Source organism: Clarias gariepinus, chromosome 3 (assembly GCF_024256425.1).
Source record: "Clarias gariepinus isolate MV-2021 ecotype Netherlands chromosome 3, CGAR_prim_01v2, whole genome shotgun sequence".
NCBI classification, from domain to species: Eukaryota; Metazoa; Chordata; class Actinopteri; order Siluriformes; family Clariidae; genus Clarias; species Clarias gariepinus.
This window is the reverse complement of record NC_071102.1, coordinates 45497501-45509854: the sequence shown is the minus strand read 5'-3', so window position 1 is coordinate 45509854 and position 12354 is coordinate 45497501. Positions and strand designations below refer to the sequence as shown.

At 45.4% G+C, this 12354-nt stretch overlaps 1 protein-coding gene across 2 annotated transcripts in view; it reads right to left on the bottom strand.

Moving 5' to 3' along the window:
- Window positions 1-5407: 5407 nt before the first annotated feature.
- The window catches only part of bcor (BCL6 corepressor), a 46115-nt gene continuing 39168 nt past the window's right edge, over window positions 5408-12354 (bottom strand). For both annotated transcript variants that reach the window (XM_053491866.1, XM_053491865.1), the window contains 3 exons: window position 12354; window positions 9693-9840; window positions 5408-6561 (listed from right to left, as the gene is read on the bottom strand). The exon at window position 12354 is cut by the window's right edge and continues 77 nt beyond it. In XM_053491866.1, coding sequence (XP_053347841.1) covers window positions 6279-6561; window positions 9693-9840; window position 12354 — 432 coding nt within the window. In that variant the 3' untranslated portion in view covers window positions 5408-6278. The remainder of the gene's footprint in view (window positions 6562-9692; window positions 9841-12353) is intronic.

Here is a 12354-nt window from a genome sequence, read left to right as displayed (position 1 = left end):
CTCTTTTATATCTTTCCTTTCTCTCTCTCTCTCTCTCTCTCTCTCTCCCTTTCTGGCTCGGTGCCAGAGGCCTTGTTCCAGCTCGCAGCCACACAAGCCTTAAAGCTTTGGCTACCGCCCCGTGTGTGTGTGTGTGTGTGTGTGCCAGACTCTGATTGCACCAACAGATGGCTGGATCGGTGTTACCTACTGGAGAGCAAAACTCCTACGAGCCGTGACTCGTGTGTGTGTGTGTGTGTATGTGTGTATGTGTGTGTGTGTGTGCTTCCCGTTCCCCGTCAACACGCCGTTAGAGCAGCACTCTCTCACCCGCAACAAATCCCACCTGATCCTGCTTGCCCCTCCTAGTCCTACCGCTAATACCCCCCTGTGTGTGTGTGTGTGTGTGTGTGTCATGAGTTGTGACGTGTTTGTGACAGGTGAAGCCCACGAGGACGCCAGCCTCGTGTGAGGCAAAGGCAACAACATCTGGATCTACTCAGTCACTCTCTCTCTCTCTCTCTCTCTCATTCACACACACATCTTGCCCATTTCCTTCTAATCCTCGAGCCGCTTGTTTTCCACCCCTCAACATCCCCCCCTACACCACCCCCTTCCCCCCCCACACACACACACACCCCACGCCCTTTCCATCGACGCGCACTTAAAACAGGCCCGGCATCGCCGAGCTCGCGCGCTGTGCTATTACAACACGCCGCCGTGGTCCCGCGAGACCCCCTGCGCGCGCTCTGATTTCCTTCACGCCGCAGAATATAATACCAGCCTTTCAGCCTTGAGCTCCCCCGCCACCCCTCCCTCTCTTCCTCCCTCTCTCCCTCTCCCTGCCTCGCCCTCCTCCTCCTCCTTCTCCTCCTCCGCTCCCGATCTGGCTCGCTGGTTCGCAGCACCGCGTGACGCCAAGTGCGCGCGCGGGCCTCTGAAGGGCCTCCACAGAATTAATGAGTTTAGAAGCGTTTAGCCCGATCCGCGCGAGAGCTTTCTAACGCCGTGGCCTGAAACACGGAAACGGTCACGTGTGAACTAGACTCCTTAATAAAGGTCCGATCTGGCTGTGGGGGTAAAAAAAGAAAAAATGACAAGAGAGTTTGCATTGACCCCGCTGAAAGCAACCCCCGGGGCACATTTACATCTTTGGACGCCCTAACACATTTACATTTTTGCTCCGCAGCCTGTTTGGTTGTGATGTCCTTGTGAAAGGAGGATTTTAGTAAACGCACATTACCTACCGTTATTCTATGTTTAAAGCTCCGATTTCAGCAACGACACCAGACCTTCAACTAAATTATATGCAAATTAGGTGGTTACATGAGGCGACAAATCCAAGCAGTCATCTTAAAAGATTCCTCAGATCACGTGAGGTCTGACGTTTCTCCAGTTCAACAGAACTTGACACAAACTTTTTTTGCATTGTATTAACTCTTTATGACAGAGACATTTAAGAAATATGGCATTCGAGGTCATGCTGTTGTACTGAATGTCAACACGGCTATCATGCGATCGTAGGCATAAGGGTGCAGCCTGAGGACTGAAGATATCACAGCCGTGCTGATATTCAGCACGACCTCGAGTGTGATATCGCTTTTATACAACAGATCCACAAACACCATTTATTATCATGAGATTTTGTTTTGTTTCTTTATTTAACCAGTTATTTTACTCTGCCCACACATATCCTTTTGCACCTGGCAGAACTAACTAACCGCGACTGACCGAGTGGGGGGACCGACAGTTAACGAGCGACGGTTAGTGTAGTTAACAGGAAGTGAAAGTAGTGTTAAACTCTTAGCAGTACTCGAAGCCGAAAGGTGAGAATAATAAACCATGGAGTTGGTGGACAGTCCTGAGAAACTCACCAGATTTTCTTAATATTTCCACTTATTCTACCTTAGAATAACGAATCAACTTCGTTAACATCCAGGTTCTGGGGTCAAATCACAAATAGCGTTAAATAGAAAGCTAGTGCACTATGTAGGGTGTACAATCCCTTGTTCCACACAGCAAGTAGTGCCCTTGATCAGGGGTTAGAGGTGGCTTTGGGATTTAGCCTTGTGTTACAAGCTAGTTAGCTTTGTAGCTGTAAGTAAAGGACCGCAGACGGTTTAGAGGCGATTTAGAAGGACTTACATTTACATTTAGGCATTTGGCAGACGCTCTTATCCAGAGCGACTTACATTTTTGTCTCATTACACATCTGAGCAGTTGAGGGTTAAGGGCCTTGCTTAAGGGCCCAACAGTGGCAACTTGGCGGTTGTGGGGTTTAAACCTAGAATCTCCTGAACCGTAGTCCAATGCCTTAACCACTGAGCTACCCCTGGCCCCCTGACTTAGAAGCGATTACTGCAGAGACGGCGTGTTTAAGACGACATAACGTTCTCAGATATGTGTTCTTACTGAAAGTGCTTCTGTGACTGGTTGTGAATGTGGGTTTAGTCAGGCAGCCGCTCTCTCCTCATTACTCTGTTATCACCACTTCATTCAATTACATTACTTGGAACTATCTGTTGTACAATAAAACATAAGCTTGAAAGTATTTCATAATATTTAACTAGCAAGAAATTAAAGCTAAACAGTATCTGGCTACTTTCCTGAAATAAGAAAAAACAATAACAACAAGTCTGGACAGGTAAGGCAACGCCCACACGAGACAAACTCAAGGAAGACACAAATAACCCGTTGGTTGGTGTAGGGAACAGCATGGGATTGAGCTCCTCAGCGCTCAGCTACATTGCTCAGGAAACGAAGATACGCACACGTCCACGAGTGTGAAACACACATGAAAATTTATCTCCTGGCAGTTATAGTAAATTAACACCCCCCTCACCCTCACCCTTACCCCACCCTCACCCCCGACAGATGTGCCTGTGCTCATTGCAGCTGCTCGCGCTCCATCTCTCCTCTCGTTCTCGCTTGCGCTCACGCTCTCCAACGGTCGAGTGTCCTCAATGTCACGGCTAATAGATAAAGAGCGGATTAGCCATCGCGACACGGAATCTGCGCGTGCTGGGAGGGGGGAGGGGAGTGTAATTACCGCGCCTAATGTAATTGAATTGTTTTTTAATTAGAAGCCGACGCTTTTCTCCCCTATAGACTACTTAAAGATGGAGTCCTGAGGATCAGCAGGCCGCCTCCTTATCTGTACACCCAGACCCCTTTTTTTCTTTTCCTTTCTCCTTTTTTTTTTTTTTTACACTTTTTTATAGTCAAAATAAAATACACTCACACGCATATATACTGTATATATACTGTGTGTTATATATTTAAATCTTGGCATTGAACTGCAAAATAATTGAGCTCACTTTGTATAATGTTATTAATAGGTAATATAAAAGATATAAAACTACAGTTATCTCATAATAGTAATAATTGCATGGCTAATTAAATCTTTTTTAAAAACATTTTAGCAGCAAATATTTTTGGAATAATGATCTAGAGACACAATTTTAGAGCCACTAGATTGATTATTTTATTTATTTATTATTATTATTATTATTATTATTATTGATGTATTTATTTTATTACACTGGTGGACATCACATCCACTATCGGAGGTTGTTTGTATGAATAATATCAAGTCAAATGCCAGGTTTAGTCTGATTAAAAAGAGCAAAATGTCAGAAATATCAATCAATCAATCGATCAATCAATCGATCAATCAATCACATGCTCTGGCAGACTAAAATCGCCAAATTGTTAGTATACATAATATGCCTAGGCTAGATTTTTTTTTTGTTTCTTTGTACTATGTGTACTAAAAGGTCTGTGAATTTAAAAAATATATGTTTTTACATTTATTGTTATTATATAAGCTACAGCCTGTACATTTAACTTTTCTAGGCAACAATAAGGATAAAAAAGACTGATTTTATATTTCATGATATTATATTTTACTATATTATTATTTTTATATCTATTTTAATATATTCATTATTATTTAAAAATAAATTATGTATTTATAATTGATATGTAATTGATCTGTAAAAAATTAACTATGTAATTACATATACTGATATGTAATTAAATCATCTAGCTCTATTTAAATAAAACACTAATCACTAGCTCTACCACATAGTGTTTGAATATTTTTAACCCAAACAGTCCAAACAACAGCGAAAATTTAACATAAAATTTACCTCAGATGCAAACAAAGAACAATGTTATGTTATGAGAAGCTGCTATGACGTAATGATACTTGGTGCTTGCAGCTAAACTGGGTAGCACCGTTAGGAGCCAAGAACTTTTAAACGGTGATTGATTTATTAGAGATTTACATATAGTATGTTTAAACCAAAAACACTTAATATTAGCTCTTGTTCTCATGTCCTAGTAGCTGTAAATGATCCGTCCCTCACCAGTCTCTCTCTTTCTCTCCCGGAGTTAAGCTAGAAAAAAAACATTCTAAAGAAATCTTCCAGCTTTGCATCTGTCTGACCCAAGGGCATAGTTTTGGGGTGTTTGTGGACTTTCCTTCAAAATCCCTCCAACTCAAACCCATACCTTGATGTTTTTTTAGGCTGCTCTACATTATCTTCAAGGTGAAGAAACCAAAACAGAATGTTCTGCATCCCAACTCCTGCAGCTGAACGGCATAAAATCATTCATTTTGTATAGCAGCACCAAATTTGTAATGCATCACTGTTGTGTGCAGAGGATGGGTCGGACACGCTTCTTCTTTGTCTTTCGGCTGTTCCCTTTCAGGGGTCACCGCAGCGAATCATCTGCCTCCATCCAACCCTATCTTCTGCATCCTCTTATCTCACACCAACTTCATGTCCTCTTTCATTACATTCATAAATCTCTGCTGAGGATGGGTTAAACACAACCAAGTTTAATTCTAGATTAAACTGATTCTAGAGACTCATGTACACCGCAAACATGTTACCATGTCAGCATTCTAGTTTCAATAGTTTAAATGATTCATTAACAGACACTGACTGCACAAGTTTTTGTTGTTATAGAAGTATAGCACCTTCTGACCAATCAGCTTTGAGAATTTCATAGCGAAGTGCAAGTCACTCGCTCTGGATAAGGGCGTCATCGTGTTTCCTTTACCGCTCAACAATACAGCTTCCCTGTGACCATTACATGCATGCACACACACACACACACTTCCAGTCCCTGGCTGCCGGTCCTCTCATTTCCGGCCATTCTCCAGTCATTTCCGATTCTATCCTGCAAAACAGGAAATGGAGCTCAGGTGTTCCGGTGTAGATCGGAGCGATGGCGAGGGGGGGAAAAGGCTGCAGCTGCTTTAAATGGTGGACGCGTCACATGGACACACGGCACACTCCTCTGCTTGAATTCCCTCAACACACACTCACTATGCCAGGAAAGTGTGTTTCCCCTTTAGATTATAAAAATTTACTTCTAGGTTAGAAATACCGGATCCAGGAAAAAAAGGAGTCGGAAATGTCATACAAGATGGAGGGTATCTTTTATTGCCATTTATCTAAAGGATTTTTTTTGTTGTAAAATATAAATACAAATGATAGCGCGTGTAAATTACAAAGTTTCGACACGTCTCCAAAAACAATAGACACACAAGTCGGAAAACAACTTACTCAAATCTTTGCCTCATTATGTACAACCTCGACTGTGTCCTGTTTCCTAACAAAGCTTTAATTAATAGTATTTTACACTTCACTTTTAATATTTACCTCCAAAAAAGCCATGTTTAAAATATCTTAATATTTTTTTTGCAATCATAAATAAAAGATAAAAACAAACGAAACAAAAGCAAAGCTCACAAAGCATTGACTAGCCTACAAAATGTCTGTCTGCTAGTTAGCTAGTTAAAGAATAAACAAAACAAACAAACAAAAAAAAAACTTAAACTGTGCTAAAATTGTCCTGGGACGGACAAGAAGAACAAACGAAGGAACTCCATCAAGAAGTGCACTAGTTTAAGTCACAAACTACCGCACACACAGCTGTACGCTAGTCTCCCGCACATTAGAGGTTAGAATTCAACTTCATATATATTTATATTTATATCTATATATAATCACAAATAAAATACAGCGACTGTATATTTATATTTATATATATATATATATATATGTATATTTTTATAAAACATCTCAAACAAAAGTTCTTCTCGGTGACTGAGTCCGTGTCTCGCCGTAGCCGGGAGAGTAATCCGCGTCCGAGATTCGTCCTCTTGCGCTATGTACACTTTCTACAAGTCTCTGATTTCATCCACCTCGCCTGGCGGGGAAACGTTCGTCTCCTGGTAGGAGCGTGTGCGTGCTTGCGTGCGAGCAAAATTGTTCGCGTTAGTGTCATGAGCGAGGCTCCCGGCGGTTGTCCAGGTACTCAAGCGAGGAACCGAGCAGCGCGGCGAGCTCGGCGCTGATCTCCACCAGGTCCAGGAGCTCCTTGCTGTCGGGCAGGAAGCCATCGAGTTCCTCGGGGCACGAGAAGAGCGGGCTGAGCGACACCTGCTTGTAGAACTCGGCCTCAGCAATCGTCACCACCTCGATGTGCGAGAAGGTGGAACGGAAGGCACGTGCCGACATCTTCAGGCGCTTCAGCACGTCGGAGAGCAGCAGCCAGTTTCTGGGCCTGAGCAGAGAGGAAAGGAAAAAAAAATTAATTAGGCACCGGGTGAAGACAGCTACGAGACTTTCTGTACTTCTCAACAAAACTTCACGAGCTAGAACGATATAACGAGAACCGTATGGAATGATAAACACAATGGTTGCGCTGTAGCAGTATAAAGTGGTGACTTTACAGCAAAAAAAAACGCAAGCTAGCTAGCTAGCTATACAACAAAAAGACCACACCAAAAATATGGACGATAATTGCAGAGAACATTAAACAGTATCAAACTTTTGGAAATTGTAATAAGTTAGCACTGATCACGTTAAGCTAGTTGAATGACGTGTATTTTAAGCGAATCATTTAAATTGTTAATACAGACACTATTAAGCTAAAAATGCGCTAATGATGTGTAGCTTTATTCTAGTCACTTATTAATTCATTTATTAATTTTTGTAGGAATACAGCAGGAAAAAACGAGTTAAAACAATTTGTCTTGCGTTCCCACCCCTATTCCAATCGACTCCAGTCCCCTGGTTTCTGTTTATTAGCAAAAACCTCAAATACACAAATATCGTAATGATAACTTCGGAGTTCTAAGTTGGCCAAAATTGTACTTGCCTTGAAAATATTTTACTTTTTATTTCATGTAAAAGTGACCAATGGGAAAGAAAAAACACCTTTAATAGCTGTAATAGCTATGAGGTAGCTAGCTGAACTCGTGCAACTTGTGGCGAGGCCATCTCAGGAGAACGTAAGCTAACAAAACTAAACAGTGCTAACTAATGAGAAGCCGGCGTCGCTGTAGTCAGGACTTTTTCCGGAATGTTCACAGCGATGGACAAGACAGGTGTGAGAGTTGCATCACCACCGCTTAAGAAAATGGACGCGGTTCGGGCGCGACAGGCAGGGGGGAGGGGCTGTACTGCGGGGGTTTGATGAACATGCGCGTGTTAGACGGGAGCGCTGCTGCGTTAAGAGCAGAAACTGCGATGCAGCGACGTTCTGCTCTCGAGCTGCTCGCGCTGGAGGAAAAGCTGGTGGGAGGATTCTGCTTTTTGGGGTTTTTTTTTCGTTTCTTCCTTAGCGAGAGTGTGTTTTCACTTCCGACGTCAAAACCAAGTTTATGCAGATGTTCTCTGTCTCTCTCTCTCTCTCACACACACACACACACGATTACGAAAGCAGCCTCAAATGCACAAAAGATGCTCGGCCTCTCGCTCGCCCCGAAATACAATAGGTTACAGACGCACAAAAAGCCGAGACAAAGCCTGTCTGATGTGAGCGCGCGCACACACATACGCACACACATACGCACGCACGGAGAGAGAGCGGTAACAGGCAGCGCTCGGTCGATGGCACTTGAGGCGGTGTGTGGGTCTCGCCGAGCGCCGGCAGGATGAATAGAGAGACAGAGAGAGAGGGAGAGACAGGGAGGGAGGAAATGCGAGGAGTGTGTGTGTGTGTGTGAATGTGTGTGTGGGGCAGAGCAGAGAGGCCCCGGAGGCACAAGAGAGCCATTAATACTGCATCAGCCGGCAGCGCACAGCGCTAGCGAGAGAGAGAGAGAGAGAGAAGGATGGAGATAGAACGGAGACGGGGGAGGGGAAGCGAAAATTACACAGAACGACGAGCGCAGCAGCTGAGAGCGAACGTGCGTGTGTGTGTGTGTGTGTGTCAGTAAAGCTGGGACGGAGACAGAGTGGGAGGTAATTAGCCGTGTCTGTTTAGCGGCACGTCGCTAGGATTCGAGCGTGCGGAGCCTCTCTGCCTGTCTGTCTCTTACACGTCTCGCTCTCTCTTTCTATCTGGCCACCTGTCTGTCTCTTTCAGTTCCGTCTACCCTTGTCTGTGGCTCGGCCTGTCTCTCTCTCTCTCCCTTTGCCGTCTGTCTCTTTCAGTTCTGTCTCTCTGTGTCTGTCTCTCTCTCACCCGTCTGTCTCACTCAGTCTGTCTCTCTTTCAGATTTCTCAACCTGCCTCTTTCAGTTCTGTCTACTCGTCTCTCTCTCTCTCTCTCTCTGCACGTATCTTTCAGTTCCATCTAGCAAGCTCTGTTTACCACCTTCTCAGTCTCCTTCACTCCAGGTGTCTCCCTCCTTGCCTGTCTCTTCGAGTCTCTCTCTTTCATACTCAGTCTTTCTTTTTCAGCCAGTCTCTCTGTCCCCTTGCCTCTCTAAATTTTGTTCTCTTTCTGTCTGCCTTTTGGGCTGTCTCTTTATTCACTTTTGTCCCTGTTTCAGTTCTGTATCTCTCTCCATCTCTCAGAGAGGCAGTTCTGTCTGTCTCTATCTCCTTCAGACATTTTCTCTACCTCTTTCCTTCCATCTTATCTATCCTCTTTCAGTCTCGCCTTCCTGTCTGTCTCTTTCAGTTCTTTTTCAGTTCACTCCTTCTCTCACCGAGCTCATCTCTTTCTCTGCTTGTCTGTCACTTCTGGGTTTTCTCTCTTTCGTTCCATTGCTCTTTCTGTATTTGTATTTCTGTTACTTTTTCAGTCCTCCTTGTGTATACGCTGCATCTCTCCTCTTTATTCTCTCCATCAGACTGTTTTTTTTAATCCCTTTCTAGATCTTTCTGGATCGCTGTCAGTTTGTTTCTTCGTCCTCCTCTCCCTGCCTCAGCCTGGTTCGCGTCGGTTTGTCCCTCCTTCGTAGGCCGCGTTGTTGAAAAATCCCCACTCTGTGGTGACGTTTACTGAACAGATTAACGAACCGGTCGAGTATTAGCATCTGATTGGCCAGGAATGTTTATGCTAACCGTAGCTAGTCATGAAGTTTGAAAACAATAACCTGTTAATAAGGTGTCAATTTGCATAGTTTTTTGCGTCCATTTTCTCGCTGTTTGTGGAAAAGATTTGACGTAATCTCCGCAAACTCATAGCTAGCTCATGTGCAACGCCTAGTTGCCTAGCAACAGTCTGGACTCTCGCAGTTCCTGATATCATACTGTGCTTAGCCTGACTTCTCATTTCCTAGCAACAGCATGGCGTTAAAAATTTCGTAAGCCCCGCCTCTACGCCAACGTGTTCCTAAACTTTTCAACAGTAAAACTAAATCTTTGGAGCACAATGCGATTTAAACACCAATCCAACACGCACACACACCCCCACACACATACACACACACACACACCCACACACATATACACACTCACCCTTGTGAGAGGGACACCTGGATGTTGTAGCAGGGCAGCAGCGGTCGGTCCGAGAACTCAAACTCAAACACGTCCCTCTGCTCCTCGTCCTCCTCGGGACCGGGAGGGTCGGCCAGGACGTCAAACGCTGCGGCGTCCTCGGCAGACTCTGGGACAGAGAGACACACGGAGAGAGAGACCATATCAGTCACGTTCCCGCGTACGGCGTGGTGCTTTGACTGCTTATCATTAGCGTGGATCGTATCCCGGATCCTGAATACCTCATGCATATGCAAATCCAGAAATACAGAGCGGCACATAAATATTTATACAAGTCCGGGTAGAGTCAGAGCTGGTGATGTATGCAGAAGAGGCGTGGCCTGTGTGCGTCACTCTACAGGTGTATGCGCGATTCATTCTCAGAACTAGGCGTGGCCTGTGTGTCTGTCAGCGTCGGACAGGTGGCGAAGAAGGCGTGGCCTGTATGCTGATTACTTCTAGTCAAAGTGGGCGTGGCCTGATAATCCTCAAATCCTTACTGAACTTAGAAAGTAGACTCGTTTTGGTTTTATTGCACTGACTTCGTCGCCATAAATGAGGTTTTATAGCATTTTATTGTATCGCCACCTGATCTCTCTCTCTCTCACACACACACACACAGAGTAAAAGACCTTGGCCTTGAATAGCTGCACCCATGTGACGTGAATAAAGCTGTGTGTGTGTGTGTGTGTGTGTGCGCGCGCGCGCGTGTGTGTGCGCGCGTGATAGGGCAGAGATACAAAGCATCATTTGTTTAGAGGGCTCTCAGTGTTATCAGCTGCTCCCTCCCCCACCCGCTCTCCGTGCCTCCCTCCCCCTCCCCCCTCCTCCCTCTCGCTCACAAACTTTATTACCGCTCCCTCTATCTCGCGCCGCTCCGAACTGAGAGAAGCTTCCCACCGACTTCCTTCATCTTGGCTCGCCCTTGATTAAAAAATAAGTGCACTTCAGAAGCGTTTCATCTCCTTGTGCGTACGCGGCGAGTTTTCTAGGTGGTGCTCCAGCGAGCGATAGATCTTCGTGCTCGATCCGCGCCGACGGCGTTTATTACCTGCTAAGCTTTTTAAAAGCATCCTAATAACTAATTCGTTTGGGTTCAGGTATGAATGCGTAGTTCGTATTAACGCTGCGTGGGCGGGGCAAATGACTCTCAGTCAAGCGCCGTGATTGGATGAAGGGGAAACTTGGGCAAGGTTTTCCCCACCCACTTTTCCCTGAATAAAAAAAAAAAGGGGGGGATAAGGAATTGTAATCGGTAAACATGGTAAACTCCGATGTGAACCTCATAACGATATATTGTTGCCAAACTCGCGAGCGATGACATCACAACAAGCACTGTTATCTGAAACAACGTCACGAGGTTAATGTTTTTGTTTGTTTCTTTTATTTGTGACGTCACCTCAAACACTGAAATGCTTTTGTTGTTTTTTTTTTTGTTTTTAATCCACTTCGCTGGAACTATGTAGAGTCGCCCACACGTGCGCCTCGTCTCACGTGACCGACCCATCAGGAAGCGATACGTCCTGTCGACTACGGAAAATATCCCCGGCACTCGCTCTTTTTTCACTGCTCTCTCTCTCCCTTTCTCTCTCTCTCACATGCAGGTGTTGTTGTCGTGAGAGCTTCCTGAACATTCCGCTCCACCGCTCTCTCCCAGAGGACGCCCCCCACTTCCTCTCTCCCTCCCTTCCTCTGTCCTTCACTCGCTCCCTCTCTTCCGCCCCTCTCTTTTTCTCTCTCTCTCTCTCTCTCTCTCTCTCTCGCGCGCGCGCGCACTCGCTTTTCCGGAGTCCTTCTCACGTCGCTCGCGCTACGCCGGCTCCTATTAACGCTGCCTTCCATTAAGCTGCACTGCACGATGTGAGTGTGTGTGTGTGTGTGTGTGTGTGTGTGTGTGAGAAGGCTCTTCACTCTTTCCAGTGCGTGTTGGCTTCAGCGCAAAGCCTCAAAGCGAGCGAGGGGAAAATCAGACCCCCCCCCACCCCCTTTTCTCTTTCACTCTCTCTCTCTCTCTCTCTCTCTGTTTTATAGTCAGGGTTTTTCCGAGGCGGCGCTTTAGCAGAGAGAGGCTCCCAAAAATAGCCGTCTCTCTCTCTCTCTCTGTCTCTGTCTGTCCGTCCATCTGTCTCAGTCTCTAACCATCACTGATCTCTAGTCTTTTTCACATCTTTTTTTTTTTTTATTCCAGGAATTCCCAAAAGTGCTCACGAGCTTTGTGCCCGTTTGTAACCAGCTAAGGAGCCGAAAAACAACCCTCTGAGAGAGACAGACAGGCAGACAGACAGAGAGTGAGAGAAACAGACAGACAGAGAGTGAGAGAGACAGACAGACAGAGAGTGAGAGAGACAGACAGACAGAGAGTGAGAGAGACAGACAGACAGAGAGTGAGAGAGACAGACAGACAGAGAGACAGACAGGCAGAGCGAGATGATGAAAGCAGACGCGCTTCTGTTTTCGCTTCCTGTCTCTCGGACAGATGAGGAAGGCTCAGACTTGCCCTTGGGCTGCGTCTGTCCCTCTCAGTGATTCTGCTCACGCCTGTGTGCATGTGTGTGTGTGTGTGTGTGCGTGTGTGTGTTCGAGAGAGAGAAAGAGAAGACAGACAGAGAGAGAGAGAGAGCGGATGAGAGAATCAGCACTCACC